At 27.0% G+C, this 16,585-nt stretch overlaps 1 protein-coding gene and 2 long non-coding RNA genes across 10 annotated transcripts; 1 reads left to right on the top strand and 2 right to left on the bottom strand.

Moving 5' to 3' along the window:
- The first annotated feature begins 522 nt into the window (after nt 1–522).
- On the top strand, nt 523–2,459 carry LOC124948744. 4 transcript variants are annotated; one of them, XR_007100826.1, is made up of 4 exons: nt 523–1,136; nt 1,226–1,511; nt 1,611–1,857; nt 1,964–2,459. It is a non-coding gene; the product is annotated as an uncharacterized LOC124948744 (long non-coding RNA). The 4 variants fall into 4 exon arrangements; XR_007100825.1 differs by having other exon boundaries at nt 525–1,136; nt 1,254–1,511; XR_007100827.1 differs by lacking the exon at nt 1,226–1,511 and having other exon boundaries at nt 527–1,136.
- Nucleotides 2,460–2,971: 512 nt separating this feature from the next.
- Nucleotides 2,972–10,942, bottom strand: LOC124948733 (short-chain dehydrogenase/reductase family 16C member 6-like). 5 transcript variants are annotated; one of them, XR_007100821.1, is made up of 10 exons: nt 9,863–10,100; nt 7,459–7,618; nt 7,232–7,386; nt 6,946–7,123; nt 6,746–6,875; nt 6,538–6,661; nt 6,402–6,424; nt 4,285–4,429; nt 3,902–4,027; nt 3,812–3,825 (listed from the first exon to the last, which is right to left on the bottom strand). XR_007100821.1 is itself a non-coding variant. In XM_047492807.1 (9 exons), the coding sequence occupies exons 3-9, from the start codon at nt 7,597–7,599 to the stop codon at nt 3,756–3,758; spliced, it is 924 nt and encodes a 307-aa protein (XP_047348763.1). In that variant the 5' UTR covers nt 7,600–7,618; nt 10,291–10,379; nt 10,720–10,942; the 3' UTR covers nt 2,972–3,755. The 5 variants fall into 5 exon arrangements, 3 of the variants coding, with proteins under 3 accessions (XP_047348763.1, XP_047348753.1, XP_047348745.1); XR_007100822.1 differs by lacking the exon at nt 4,285–4,429 and having other exon boundaries at nt 2,972–3,825; nt 9,863–10,099; XM_047492807.1 differs by lacking the exons at nt 4,285–4,429; nt 6,402–6,424; nt 9,863–10,100 and adding exons at nt 10,291–10,379; nt 10,720–10,942 and having other exon boundaries at nt 2,972–3,825.
- Nucleotides 10,943–13,768: 2,826 nt separating this feature from the next.
- On the bottom strand, nt 13,769–15,858 carry LOC124946802. The gene is made up of 3 exons (XR_007100181.1): nt 15,772–15,858; nt 14,805–14,918; nt 13,769–14,680 (listed from the first exon to the last, which is right to left on the bottom strand). It is a non-coding gene; the product is annotated as an uncharacterized LOC124946802 (long non-coding RNA).
- Between the last annotated feature and the right edge of the window lie 727 nt (nt 15,859–16,585).

Here is a 16,585-nt window from a genome sequence, read left to right as displayed (position 1 = left end):
TAATCAATATTATATGTTTAATAATTTTGAAAATGAAGCTTCAGTAAGAAGAGAAATATAAATATAATATCTAATTAAATGTTTATTTAACGATTTAGATACTTTCAATATGAGATTACTTTCTTTTGTTAAATATAAATAATCCTAATATTCGTATATCTAAATAGATTTTATATTTATGCAAAATCGACAATTCAATACAAAATTGTTAGTAAATTATAAAAAAGAAGCGTATTTATTCTTTGGTGAAATAGCAAATTACATTAATATTTTTAGATTAAACCTTTATAAATTAAAAAGAATATTTTCCCGCTTTTGTTATTCGTTGAATTTTACATTTGAGATCAATTGTCTGTCATGAACTATACGTTTTACATTTTAAGTTTACGACCTAATTCCTTACAAAATTTTGTTTGCGATGGCTTTAAGAGCTTAGCAAGTTAAGGCTTTCACATATATACATTGACATAAAATATATAAATAAAGTACGTAAAGTTATAAGTATAGTATATAAGCGGCATCGCATACGTCTACCATAAGCTATAATTCGACCAATCACAATCATCATCGAAGAAATTACACGAAAATATTATATAATTTTTATGTATTGAGTGCTGTTTACTGCATCTTTATTTTTGTATTAATTTGTTTAGTATAAGTATACAATGATAATATATTTACAATATCATATATTTTAATATTTCTAAATTTACAATGTAAACTAGTCGTGTATATTTATATATTTTTATTACAAAATCATCAAAGGAATGAATGTTATTTATAATTTCTATATGTGATGCTGTATTGCTTAGGATTTATGATCAATTTTTATGATCACTCATTTATTAAAACCTAAAACACAATGCTCTTGTGTCGCATTTATAAAATTTCAAGGATCGACTTTAAATATCGACATAGGGAAGTAAGACATAAATAGTAAGAATTTTATGCTTACGAATTTTTTCATTGTTCATCTTACATCTAACATTAAAAAATATAGGGATGAATAATTGGTTACAATTAATGGATTTTCTTATGTCTTACATCAATGGAAAGGCCTTATAATTACTGTATTGTCAGAATGTGTGTATGAAGATTCTAAAGGTTAAATTAGAGACGCTACAACATATCATAAGGTATAGACCATGCTTGCAACGCAAGTGATGTAAATGTAAACTAACTTTGTTGTTACTTAAATGAAAGATCTGTGCTAACGGTTTTTAAGATGGGGTTTCTTTCGAATCTTTCTGCAGAACACGAAGAACAATTAGAAGTAAATGACGGGCATGAATGTTCGCAAAACGAAGACAAATTAACAAATGCCCTCAAATATTGTAACAATTTGTGGCAAACAGAAGGTTGTTTTAACAAAAATATCTTCTACCGAAATAAATTCCATTGCTATGGAATAAATAATCTGTAAAGAAATTATCAACATTATGAGAGAAATTATTATAAAAAATGATTTGGTATTGTTCAATGAAAATGATTCGAAAGGAATTTACAAAAAAGTATGTTATAGTTTTTCTGTTGCTGAAGATAAAATGAATTTTTTACGAAATGAGTTCATTTTTCGTAATTTTGTCATGCAATTTCATTTAAATTTGTAGATAAAAATTAAAGAAAATGAAGATTATGAGTCTCTATTCTATGAGCATATTTCTTTGGAATACGGAAGGTGAGAATCGTTTTTCTTGATGCTCATCTATAATTATCTTTAGTAATTATTCATAAAAAAAGTAAGCACTTAAATAGAAAATAATGTCACAAATAGAGAAAAATGTGAAGAATAATGGAACATGTTATGATAAATGATTGCATATATGAAAGAAACTTTTAATCTTTTCAAAGAAACTGGTAAGCTTATTGTTTTATCTACCCAAAAAGAAATAAATAAAAATAAATCTATTTCTAAAAGTATGTACAATATATTAATTTTTAATTTTAATGGATGATTAATCAGATAATTCAGCAATAAGCAATGGTAATGGTATAAATAAGGCAAAACTAGAAAAAAGTGTAAAGCAGAAAGTTTTGTTGCATATTATAATAATAATAATAATAATAGTATTGAATGAAACCATAAAAACTGGGCCTGGATGGAACATGCGATCTCCAAACTTATAGTACTGTACTTAACTATTGCTGGCATATGCTGATATTTGACAAATGATTTGTCTCTAACACTAAAACAGTATGGTATAATTCAAACAATAATTTCTTATTAAAAACTGAGTAGTGCATTGCATTCAAATAGCATTCGTTATTTCTATATCAATAATACATTCTTTATTTTCCATTGATTAGGTCAAATCTGAAATTTTGTTTGTTTTGATTTTTGAAACAAATTGTTCCTTATAGTGTCACGTATTTTACTATTTTGCTTTATGTTGTGAGTGACCTTGTCTGTTATTGCATTTCCTAGTGTAGTAATTTGTGAATTAAATATTTTATAGAGATATTGTATAAATGTTGTAACATGTTCTAATTAACCTTTTGTTGAGGATCCATTTGGTTTTCTTATTGCTAGTGTTAATATTGTTGGTTTTCTTAATCTTAATAGTCTACAATAATTACTAATTATCAAATATTTGATACATTATCATTTAAGCTTAATTTGCAAATATAGAATCACTTTTGACGTATAGGTAAATCCTTTGAAAAACTGAAATTGATTATATATTGCTATTATTCATTAGAAGAAATTTATTAAATAATATTAATATTTCTTATACACCTATTTGTAGAATGAAATAATTTCTATTTTTGATATTTTTCAATCATGCATAATTTAGGCATTTTCATACAAAAAAATCTATAATATATTTTAATAATATAATACAAAAATTATCTTAAATTTTTAAAAATATATTAAATTAATAAATTTCTTATTACTTTAATCAATGTTTTAGCCAGTTTTAGGACAAAAGTTAGCTTATTTTTTTTTATTGAAAAAATTGTCACGTATGCGTATAACCAACAAATGATATATTTCCGATATTTTTTGACAACAAATAGCAGTATATGTCTCATATATGAGTATATATGATATATAATAATAATAATCTGCCCACAGGTTCTTCTCGACCTCCAATGTATATATTTGACATAATAATCTTTTACATACAAATACTTATTACAGAATTAAAAAAAAAAAATTTTTTTTACCTCAGATGGCATTTGTAACTACAATTATCGATAAAGTTTGAAAGTTGCGTCTCTCAAATGTAGTCTTCAATAGATATTTCCATTTTTATATAAAATATAGAGAATAATTAATTTATTTTAAGTATCTCTATCATTATATATGTAATGCATATTCACGAATAGATTGTAAACTTATTTGTAATTAACAAACCTTCAACACAAAATATACATTTCATGATTGTTAGTTTTATAATAATTAGTTATAGCAAATAGAATAGAGCACAGCGTATTTTCCTATTCAATGACAAACTGTGCATATACACGAAAATACATGTATTAAAATAATTATAAGGTAAAAATTATTTTATCCTAACACATAAATTTATATACCTATTTCTAACTTACATGATAATAATGAATCTCTCGCATTTGTTAAATTTTTAGATTAATAGTTAATAATACATCAATTTTTTCACATAATGTCTATTACAACGTTAAAAATTATTCGATTGATACAAACATGTATGATATACAATAATATTTATAATTTACTAACATAATGAATAATTTTATCGTAAGAAAAATTCATTATAATTATCAACATTCCATTAATTCGATACTTCAATGCCACTATCAATGAAATCTGTTATATGAGTTAATGATTTTTCAGGCAAATTTCTGTAATAAAAAATAAATATAATTTAAATAATCGTTCGAATTTACAATTTTACATGGTATATACGATATTTTTTACCTAAACATTGTGTTTAATGGGAGCAAGGCTCTAGGGATGGATATGTTTGAATAGTTCTTTCTTTGTGCTCTTACTATTAGATCAACAGTCTTTTTCGGTGAAAGCATCGCCAAGATGTTCGTGAACCTGCAAAATCGAATAATTGGCAAAACATAAGAAATCTTAAGTAGCTTGAAAACAATTATATTCGTTAAGGCTGTTCAATACCTTTTGTTTAGCGACAAGTATAAACAAAATATGAAATACGGATACAAGCGGAGAACAATGTTCCCACCATACGTCTATCATATCGTTGTATAAGCTTGTGGTTATTCCTTCTCACGCATATATAATAATTGGTTTCGTATAAGTAAAATAAGTAGTTTAGAAGACTATGAACTCACACTTATAATTCTTTCATATGTACATTTTTCTTCGGTGGTAGCGTGGATCTCGCAGAGATCCATATGACGTCGGTACGCATTTGTTTAACGATAAATGCATAGAAAATAATAAATATAAATGACACATAAGAATTAGTATATAAATCTGCGATAAAAAATAAGAATTTATCGAATATTTCCTTCAAAAAAAATTAATAAATACTAATATATTATATTATTTTAATACACATTAAAATATGAGTTTATTTTCACACTACCTATAAAGTAGAACTCCCAGTGTTTTTTTTTACATGGTTTCTCCTGTAGGACTAGTTCACTCTACTATTATTATTATTATTACTACTATTGATAATAATAACAATAATAATATAATATAATAATAATAATGCAAATGTACTTAAATATTATTTATATACATCTAGTTATTATTTAATACATTTTATATTATAATAATAAAGACAATTAGCTTCGACTGATCGTGAATAAAAAACAGTGTGGAAACAAATGTATAACGATTATAAGATAGTAAGAAACAAGGAGAAACGGACGAAAACAAAAGAAACGTTTCGTACTTTTTTCATATGTTGTTTGTATTAGACGTATCTATTGATGGGCGATCATGAGTCGAAATTATCAAGGATACGATGTAAAGTGTCATGCGTCAAACGCTACGTAAAATGATACATTTTTTCTTCTTTTGTTATCATAAATTACCGTCATCATATATGTTACGATGTATACAATATAAATATTCTTCTATTTCTTCTATTTCTATAAATATTCTTCTATTTCTTCTTCTGATTATTGCTTTTATTACTATATTATTACACTACATATTATTGTTATAGTAATAATATGAAGTGAACTCTTACAGAGTAAACTATAACAAAATAGCGCTGGGAAAATTCTCGTAGATAATGTGGAAACGAACTCGTGTTATGATTTTTATTAGAAATTATGTATAATATATATGTTCACTAATTATTAATTTTGGAAAAATAATCGGTAAATGTATATACTTTATGTGTATGTCATCGAATAAAATAATACTGCTGCTGTGTTTTATCTACAATAGCATGGATTACCGCGAAATTCACGTCAGTTATCAGTGAAAGAAATAAATATAAAAGATTGGATAGTAGCAACTAACACCTTACTAAATTATCAAATAAGGAAAAAAAAGTAAATTAATTAATTATTTTCGTTTACATCGATACAATAAAAAAACCACTGGAATCATTTAGCCTCGAACCTAAGATTTCCTAAATCACGAATCTAGATGATTGTCAATGTGCATGCTCACGTTGCTTATAAAATCTCTATCTTTTTAGTGTATAAAATGTAAAAGAAATTATAAATTTTTCCAAAATTTAACAATATTTCAGAAACTCAGATCCTTTAATATAAACAATTGGATATGTATTTTCTTATTCTTACCATAGAATCATCTGGCCAAAGCTTATTAAAATGATTGAGTGAGTTACCGTAGCTTCTCCTTGCGAGTATCGAGAAACTTATCACTTTACGTTTGGAAATGTTCAAAAAATTTTAGCATCAGCTATTTACGTAACAACCAAGTAAATAATCGCTACTTCACGGACATAAACATACACCATTCAAGTGTGCATGTGAAAATCAGTGTGGAGGTACGAGCTTTATCTCTTTTGCCACAGATTTTGAGCGGCGCCATGGTACTAAACTTTTTCTTTGCGAAAAATGTCGAAAACCATTTTTACGCCATCAATCAAAAAGAACAGGAGTAATTCTTTATTAATTTTGATGAACAAGATCTCATTTTAAAGATGAAGATTTAATCTATCGCGAATTGGTTTAGAATTTTTGAAAAAGGTTTTTATTTGTGCATAAACTATTCCCAAATAATAACATTTTTTAATAAGATTTATTTTCAAAAAAAATGAAGCTTTTTTAAAAATTCGAAACTAATATGCGGGTAGATTAAATCTTCGTCTTTAAAATAAGACCTTGTTCATCAAAATCGATCAAGAATTACGCTTGTTCTCATTGATGGAGTAAACCATTAAAAAACCTGGGGTAATGAATAGCCTTAACGACTACTTTAAATAATAAAATCTGTCGTATAAATTAATATAACCTACCACCCTGAGTCCAACAATCCAATCTGCATGTGAATATAATAAAATGTAAATTTTATAATATAATATTATTATAATATTATGTGATATTTTTTATATACCAATCTTTTTTTAATTATTATTTATTAAAATTTCTTACTTTATCTTAGGCTTCTTACAGAGACCAGTATCCACCATGTACGGATAAATAGTCGTAAAGTTTATGTTCAAGTTTTTTCCCTTAGAGTATTCTCGAAGTTCTTCGCTGAGGGCTTCCATGAAACCTGTACGATATTAAATAAAATTTAATGTAATTATTATTACAATAATTCATCATTTTTGCAGATATCTGATTCTCTCATCGTTACCTCGAACTGCAAATTTCGATGCACAATACGGTACCAAGTTAGTCAGTCCAACTATTCCAGCCATTGAGGAAAGTGCCACTATGTGACCATGATTTTTTGTGATCATGTTTGGTAAGAAGGCCTGCAATACCTGCAAAACATTTGAATGTATGTATAATCTTAACTGATATTTTAGATCGATCGAAATATTTAGAATTTACCCAAAAGTGAGCCAAGACATTGACGTCAAATATTTTTCTAATTTCTTCTGGTGTGTAATCCAAAAATGAGTGGCAAGGCATTATACCGGCATTGTTAATTAGTATTGTAACGTTTCCTACTTCTTCTTTAACCCTTTCGGCAACTCTTAATACTTCTTCTCTATCCGTGACGTCACATCTGCAAAAAAAAGAAAATCGATCTTAATTATTTGTAATCGTAATATCGATAAGAATGCACAAAGATTATTTCTCAAATAATTTATTTAATTTAAAACGATCTGCGTACTTGTAAGCGTAAGCAGATGTTCCACCCATTTTTTTAATTTCTGCTACTGTTTCTTGATTCATTTCTTGATTCAGGTCCCAACACACCACTGTAGCTCCCAAAGAGGCATATTTAAGAGCAAGTTCCTTTCCAATTCCATGACCAGTCCCAGTTATCTGTTATAAAAATATATTTTTTATATAAATATCTTTTCGATATAAATCGATAGATGAATTTTTGATACTTACCAAAACAATTTCACCTGTGACGTCTTTCTCTTTCGTAGGTACGAACAATTTATATATAGCTTCACCAATACAATAAAGAATTTTCAAGAGCGTCAGGAGCACATCCACCACGACTAATGCACCTGTATACACTTGAGCCATATCCCCTTGTAATAACAATCTAAAAAAAATAATTATTCAGAAAATACGAATTTGATAATGTAAAAAACATTGTTTGTGTTGTTATATAGTGCATACGCCAAGAATATACTTCGACTGGCGTTTGTGCATATTGTTTTCTTTGTAATATGTACACTAGTAATAGTTTTACTTTGTAATATAACACTTTACCCTTCGGTAAATTTTAATGCTCAGGCGCTAAACTTGAAGTTTATTGTACTAAATATTACAATTCTCTATTGGCGACAAGAATATTTACAATCGAGGTTACACAATTAATTATTTAAATTTTTGGTAAATCTTAGGTTTCTGCGAATCTACTTTTGCAATCCTTGATTGATGCTAATATAATTGATCCTGAGTGAATCTTAGATGGTACTTTCTTCATCAGATTTTTGTCTTAACTCACTATTTAGATTTTTAAATTGTGGCGAATTTAGTTGTCGCGATTCTTGGTGGATCCTAGTTTCCGCCGATTGATTCTGGTGAATCTTAAATGCTACTTAGTTCGTAGCTTGTGTTAGATTTTTTCTTGATTCAAAATCCAATAAATGAAATAAAAGAGAAGAATAAAATTAATGAAATTAATAAATAATACTATATATTATTCTAATGTTCTAATTAATACAAAAATTTATTATTAATGAAACTAATAAATAATCTAAATTAACTGCAATTTGTAATTAAATATTTTTTAAATTATTATTTTATTTATAATAAAATTATTAATTTGCAAGATTAGAGAAACTATTCAATTAAGGAAATTATTTTCAAAAAAAAGGAAAAGAGAAAGCTAAGAATGTGTAAGAAGAGTTTACGTTAAAAGTAGAAAGAAAGGAAAGGAGTGATCTTCAATCGATCGAAGTTATGTTCGTTTCGGATTGTTCGTTTCGAGTATGTTTAAACGATTCCTCTGATTTACAACTAAATTAAATAATTAGATAAACGTTTTTCAATCCCATTCTACTCCGATTTTAATTATGTCTATACGGTATATTTACTTAAGAACATGGAACATGGAATTATGGAACACAAAAGTTCGCTTTCAATTTCACTGTGAAATATTGTCAGTATTACCAAAGTACGTATACTTCGTTAACTCACTTATTTCATATGTACATATATATACGAGAACGAACGAGAATTCATGAATACATAAACTTTTCGTTTTTTATTATCAACAATAGAAAGTTTTGATTTGTTTTTGATTATTCAAATTTTTAGTTAGCAGTAAATAAGTTCTAGTTTATTTGTATAATTATATACAATTATCAGTCCTTCTATGAAAATTTATTTCTTTGTTTATGTGCAATAAAAATATTAACGAGCATAAAAGTCGCACGGAAGAAAGTTCAAAAGTATTTAAAACAACTATTCTATGTATCTCCGCAAAAATATTATAGTTTTCATATTTTCCTATATGTTGTTACTTACTAAATGGTAATTTTCAAACAATATTTGTATTTATTTTTTGTTTCTTTTTTGTAAAAATAAATAATCATTAATCTTATCTTTTGTAGTACAAGTAGTTCTTTTAATTGAATATTCCTATAAATACATATTAAAGACAATTTTTATCTTCATGATTAATAGCATATGACATGACATACTTATTTACACTTACTTGTTTTTTTTATATAACTGATAGCGATGGTAGTAATAAAATGGGTAGAAGATCATAAGTTAACGAAACAGAGAGGAAAATAAGTAATATTAAATTGCATACTCTAACAGCATCATTGGATCAATGACGACAAAAATGATTGAATCATTATGTGTATATGACATAAAATAGCAAATATGATACCATACATTAAGACAGTAAATAATCTATTATCTTACATCTTATTAATAGCATAAACAATGTCATGGATTGCTTAAATTCAGAAATAAAAAAATTAAAAAAAAATGAGTTTATAACGTGTGCATACTATATTTAGATCATTATAGACATATGATAGTGCGAGGACGTTACATAAGTAAAAAAATAAAAAAATAATCCGAACTGGTAAGAAATGATAATACAATTTAATCTTTAGGAAAAAAAAAAGTATAAGGAGAAAAAATGAAAAAATGATAATATAATTTTTATATAAGCATTTTATGTGTAAGTGAGTACCATGGAACTTCATCAATCAATCTTGTGTATTGGTTTTTCATTTAAATGAATTTTGCTAGTCGTACGAGATCATTAAGTAAAAAAAGAAAAATAAACAAAAAATGAAATTTGAAATTGAAAACTTACTCGGCTGCAAACAAACAAGTCCTATTTTAAACTCGCCTTCCTGTTTTGAATCTTTGAAAGTACCGTAGTCAATAAGTAATCGCCGCGAAAAGAGAAACAATATAGGAATTAGGAAACAATATAGGAAGTCGTGAAGAATTGTTAACTGATACCATTCGCGTTCAGATAGCGATTGCAGACTGACTGACTGTCTGGCTATAATGCTTCTTCGATCACTACAAAAACGACGATCTCATATTTTAAGTCTCTTGCCGAGAATTCTCTCTATCTCTCTCTCTCTCTCTCTCTCTCTCTCTCTCTCTCTCTCTCTCTCTCTCTCTCTCTCTCTCTTTCTCCCTCTCTCTCTCTCTCTCTCTTCCTCTTTTCTGTACTATGGAAATATAGCAGTCGTACGATACAGTGAATAGATATACGAACAGTATGTATACTTGCGAACATTAATTTATCATGATGAGGGGTTCTTTCTTCATACGATTGAATTTCCCTTTCTGTATCTTATTTCTTCCATCTTATTCCACTGTACAAAATAAAAATGTGTCATTAATATCTGTATATAGTGAAAATACAATTAACTAATGACGTCTATCTAATAAAAACTAACAAATCGTTTTTTTTTGTTATGGTTATTTGCAATTAATGAAGATACTTGGTGTGTGTATATGAAAGAGAAAGAGAGTTAAATAGTACCCTCAAAATTAAATTGTTTATTACTTTATAATAATTTCACATAATGGATATTTAATATTTATTTATATCTTCTTATTTTAATTAAATTTTTTTTCATTCAATTTGGAAATTTTTATATTGAAAAGCATTTATTTTTTAACAAATAAATTAATATTCGTAGATGTACATACTTTTGGTATGTCTACTATAGATGTTGAGCTATAATCCTTTCTACCATGTGCTATACACCGTATAGTGTATATATATACGATGCGTATATGATCAAACCAACTTATACCTCGAAAGCAATGTTTTGCTTGTGTAAATCAATAGAAAAAAGAAAAATTTCTTCTTTTGATTTTGAAATTTAATAATGACCAAATTTAAATCTTGATAATTTCAATCTTAAATTAGTAGCGAGATTTATAGTTAAGATGATACTTCAGTTGAGATGATACTTCATTCGTTTCGATATCGATATGAATAATTTCTGAATCATATTTCAAACTTAATTTCATTATTATAAAAATAAATAACACGTTGATCGTAATATTGTAACTGATAATTTAAAATTGAGTAACATTGTTTCCAAAACAATGGTGAATTATGTTTTTTGAAATTAATTGAATTATTATTAAAAAGAAATGCATCGTATATTATGTTACTGGATTTCCGTATGTATAACGTAATAATGGATTCGTCATAATCGAAAATAAACGGCTTTGGATTAGACGAAATATATAATGGCGCGCAAATACGATATTTTAAACCATTCAAGAGATCAAAAATAGCAGAGACTTATACCAAAATATAAAATACCGGTAAACGTAAAAAATATACGAAAATAACGATGTTTTTACCTATATTTACCATTAATTTTTTTATCATTTTTATTTTATTACAATTTTCAAGATATTTGTAAGAAAAGATTTAAAATCATTATTATTTTGTTATCGGTATTATGTTAATAAAGTTATATCTAAGCCGAAACCAAAATAATAAATTAAACCATAAACTTCATAGAGCTATACAAAAATCGCAACATGAATCCTTTAGCCATTATATCACTAGTCTATTGGTCTACAACTAATCTGATGATTACACAATTTGAAAGGCCACGAAGAAAAGAGTTCAAAAGATCAACAGTAGTAGTTTTCTCAATAAGAAAAGATGATGGCGATTGAGCAAGGATTAATAAAAAAAAAACCAATGTTTTTGCAGAATATTTTGTAAAAGTATTTATTTCACTTCCATCTCAAAACATAGCTAACGAAATAGTAGTAAGGCCTTTTCCTAGTAGCTTGTGTCAAAAGACACTGTCACTGAAGGTCTTCTCATCAGCTGAAGTAAGACAAGAAATCTACAACATCAAGCTACATAAACCACCTGGTTACAATATAATATTGGGTTGGTGACTAAGTGATTGCAGATTTTAAATAAGAAAGAAAATTCAACATTTTTGCTTAAAAATATATCTTTATTCAATTAGGTATTATCCGTTTTTGCTGATGATCTTCTGCCATCTTTCAGGCAGTGTCATAATTCCATATTCATGAAACTTCTGATTTTTGCCAACAAAAAACTGAATTAAATGTGATTTTACATTACCAACGTCATTAAAAATTTTACCATTTAAGGAGTTCTACATGGAACGTAATAAATGATAATCTGAAGGCGCAAGGTCAGGGATATATGATGAATGTGACAACACATCCCAATCTAGTTCCAAAAATTTTTGACGAATGACCAAAGATATGTGGGCTTTTGCATAATAATGCCAGAAAACAAAACTCTTACGATTTGCCAATTCTAGCCGTTTTTTTTGAACTGCATCGCTCAATTTAGCGAGTTGTTGAGCGTACACGTTTGAATTAATCGTTCGATTTTTTGGTAAAAGTTCAAAGTGCAGAATTAGATAAATATTTTCAGGTTAATAAACTTATGGAATTAAACTTGAAGTTAATCTTTCCAATTGAAAACCTGCGGATTATGACAAATTCTTCATGAAATATTTCTAATCAGACACTTCACGATCTTAAGATACCCTTCATCAACGACATATTTGAACCTCGTAATAAAGCATCAGTAAGGCATAGAAATAGAAATGCAGATCATAGTAATCCATTTATTAAAGAATTAACAAACCTGAGAAAAATTAAAAGAAAATTCAAGAAAAATTGGCTGAAAAAGCTGGCTAAATAACTATTAACGGTAAAAAACATTTAGCCGTCAAGAATTTCCCTCCCTTGCCATTGTTATCAGAGATGATTCTTTCCTTCCTGTCTACTGTAAGGTGTTTTAAAGGAAACATTTTAGAATTTTTGAATAAAGAAAGAAAATGTTTTTTAGAATTGTATTCGCTAGCTGAAGTTGCTTTAGCAATGCTATCAACACAAGGTAATGTCAAAAGATTGTTTTCACTTTTAAAGTACTCATTAAAATAATCACTTACAATAAGATATAATTAAAACGTGATGCGTATTGTCACATTATGATATAATTTATCCGATGATATATTAATACTTAAGATTAACAAATATTTAAATTTATAAGTTAAATATATGTTTATTATTTTTAGTTATAGAGAAAAAAGATCATATCTTAATCTTAAGTTACCATGTCTACAGTAGAAAAATTGATAAAATATTGGTATTTATTTTCGATAACTTATCAGTTTCCATAACATATTATTTCAGCTTCGGAAATATCAATTGATAAAAATTCTGAGCAAAATATCAGTATTAAGTCTTTGGAAAATAGCAACATAAATTCATCGGTCGGGTCATGTCACGAATTTATTTAAACTCTTATCTAAATTCGTATGCTGATCTTAGATAAAATTGTATGTAAGGAGGTATTATTGGGATTTTGTATATTACATTTCACTTCAACGAACTTCCTTTCAGAAGCAAATGTATTGCATAATCCTTAGGGTAAAAATATTTACAAAAAAGATCGTAAAATCGCTGATATCATAAAGACAGGAAAGGGTTTTTAAATTTCTTTTCTTTGAAAGAAGAAAAGAAATTCTTTTTCTTCTTTTCTTTGAAGATTTACTGAAAATCATTTCTGTTTATTGAACATCTTAAAAAAAAAAGTGTGAATGTAAATATATCGCACTTTGAACTAAATAAATATTTTAATAACCAAGGAAAAACGAATTATTATAAGATTAAAAACTCATAGCAATTAAGTAATTCACATTTCAGAGAAATAAAAGTAAACAGGATGTATCCGTGATATCGCCACCAAATGGTCTTGGAATTGAATTAACAATGACAATAAATTATAATATCTACGATTGGATCTATGTTTAAAATATTAAAAATAGCACGAAGAAATAGAATCAAAGCGATTACTTTCATAATCACGACAACAGCAATGTTGTTTGTATGTTATTTAAGAAATTGTAAAATACAAATTCTATGTTTCACGAGAAGGAATAATAGCATTTTTCTTGCATGCATATTTATGCACACGCAAGCACGCATACGTGTATGATGTGTACTTACAAATAATGTACAATATATATGAGTAAAGTATTTATCTCATAAGAAGCGTAACAAAAAAATCAAACAATTCATACGTGATTGTACACTAATTATAAGATATATAAACGTATGTAAATGTTAGTGGCTCACGAAAGTTTTCGAACGTTCGCTATTAAAACTTTATGTAATAATAATATACATGTTAGACTTACGTTCTGAAAGTAATGTTGCAACTACTACAAGACGCAACTATCGAGATTATATATACAAAATTTGAAGAGAATCGAATAATATTTGTAAAAGTTATGTAATATTCATTGTAATGATGTATTGAAACAGAATCACGAAAGTATTTAAACGGTATTAATTATACGTACTTTATTTTATTTAATATTTAGTTGGACCTCCTTTGGCTTCAATTATGGCTTTGAGAAGATGTTGCATGCCGTTCACTAGTTTTGGATTTGTTGTAGATTAAATAGAATTCCATATTTCTACAATTTTCTGTTTAATACATCTTTCGAAGTTATATCATAATTTTTTAGTTTCTTGCCTATTTCCGCCCACAAATGTTCGATGAGGTTGTCAGGACTTTTTAGGTTTTTTATTACGAGTATATAATAACCATTTTTTTACAATTTTGCCTAGAGTCATTGTCTTGCTGAAAATAAAAATTTTAAACAACCCTAATTTTGTAGCAGTTTCTTTTAAATTATTTTTTAGAATATTTAAATATTTATATTTATATAATAAAATACCATCTATGAAAATAAGATTTTCAATACCGTTTGCAGCCTTAGACTCTCACATCACACCAGCACCATCGTGTTTTACAATCGGACGTAAATTTGGAACATTCATTTCTGAATTTGGTTTTCTCCAAAAATATCGACGTTCACCTGATCCAAATATATTAAATTTGTTTTTGTCAGAAAAAATAATTTTCCCGAAAAGCATTATTTTTACTTATATATTTTTTTGCAAATTTCAAATGCTTGGGTTGATTCGTTTTGTTATTAAATGGTTTCTTTCTTGGAATTCTATCATGAAAATCACTGTCGCGTCTGGGTTGTGTCATTCAAAATGAACATCTTTTTTAAAGTTATTAGCAACCATTTGAGCCAGATTTGTAGCCGAAGTATTTGAATTTTGTTTTTTATTTCGGGTATACGAATTTTATTTTTTTACTAGTTATTTTTTTCGGTTGATCTCTACGGTGATTGTTTGTAATTGTTTTTTCGGTATATGATTTTTTAATAATATAATTTATTATGGATATACATCTTTTCATTAATTTGGCCTATATAATTTCCCTTTTTTATGCAATTTTAATATTAATTTTCTCTCACATATCTGCGTTTCCGATTTTTTTAGACTCACTATATAAATTAATATCACCCACAATAAAGCACGAAACTCGCTATACGATGTCATTACATAAACTGAATCTACAAATGTTTACAGTCTTACTAAAAATGCATTGTTTAATTGCTTGATCTCTAAACGTTCAAATACTTTTGTGATCTTGTTTCAATAAATGAATATTTCTTAACTTCTACAAATATTATTCGATTCGCTTCAAATTTTGTATATATAATCTCGATAGTTGTGTCTTATAGTAGTTGCAACATTACTTTCAGAATTTAGATCTAACATGTATATTATTATTATATAAAATTTCAATAGCGAATACTTTCGTGTGCCATTAACTATACATACGTCTTTATATACTTATAGTGAGTATATAATTACTTTCGTTCGAAGCGTTCGATCAGATGCAAGCCTCCCACTGCAATATGTTCTTTTTTACTTCGCATACGGAGTACATCTCATTTCTAGATCGTTATTCCATTCACGACACCTCATTTCGGAACTAGCTCACGCTTTGTTCATGATCGTTGACTCGCGATCGCTCGTTTAATTGAAGGAAAGTTGTCTTTTCTATTTCTTTGTTTTTCTTTCGAATTAGAATATATTTTCTTCTGTCATTTATCTTTTCAATTATAATCAATTGTAATCAAAATAGTTATCAGAAATCTCTCTGGTTAACAGATTAGATATATATTCAGAACATTACAAAAATGAAAATTATTTATTTCGGCGAAATATTTCTTGATTATTAAAAAAAATGAAGTTTTTTGCATTTAGTCAATATTAATTAAATAGAAGCTTTATTATGCAAACACACATTATCTGAATACCCTAATGTCCAAACGTTCTATTAATCGAACATTCTATTATTCGCCTTATATACTATCTTTAATCATAACAATATAAACAGTCTGTCCTTAACACAGCAGGAGAAATAAAATTTAATTCAAAATTGTTTAAACAATTACGTAGTATTTGTAATGTTATACAATGAAACGTAAATGTGTAGTGCTAACTGTTGAAACGAAAACAGAAATACTTACAAAATTAGAAAACGATATTGCGATATTGCATAAAATATCAGAATAAGGAAAATGCGAAAACATTAACGTCACAGAGTAGACCAAAATATAGAATAATTCATTTAAGAAAAGTCTATATTCTATTATCCGAAAATTTCCTTATCAGAACGATT

This window comes from Vespa velutina, chromosome 1 (assembly GCF_912470025.1).
Source record: "Vespa velutina chromosome 1, iVesVel2.1, whole genome shotgun sequence".
Classification (NCBI taxonomy): Eukaryota; Metazoa; Arthropoda; class Insecta; order Hymenoptera; family Vespidae; genus Vespa; species Vespa velutina.
This window is presented reverse-complemented; position numbering and strand designations above follow the sequence as displayed.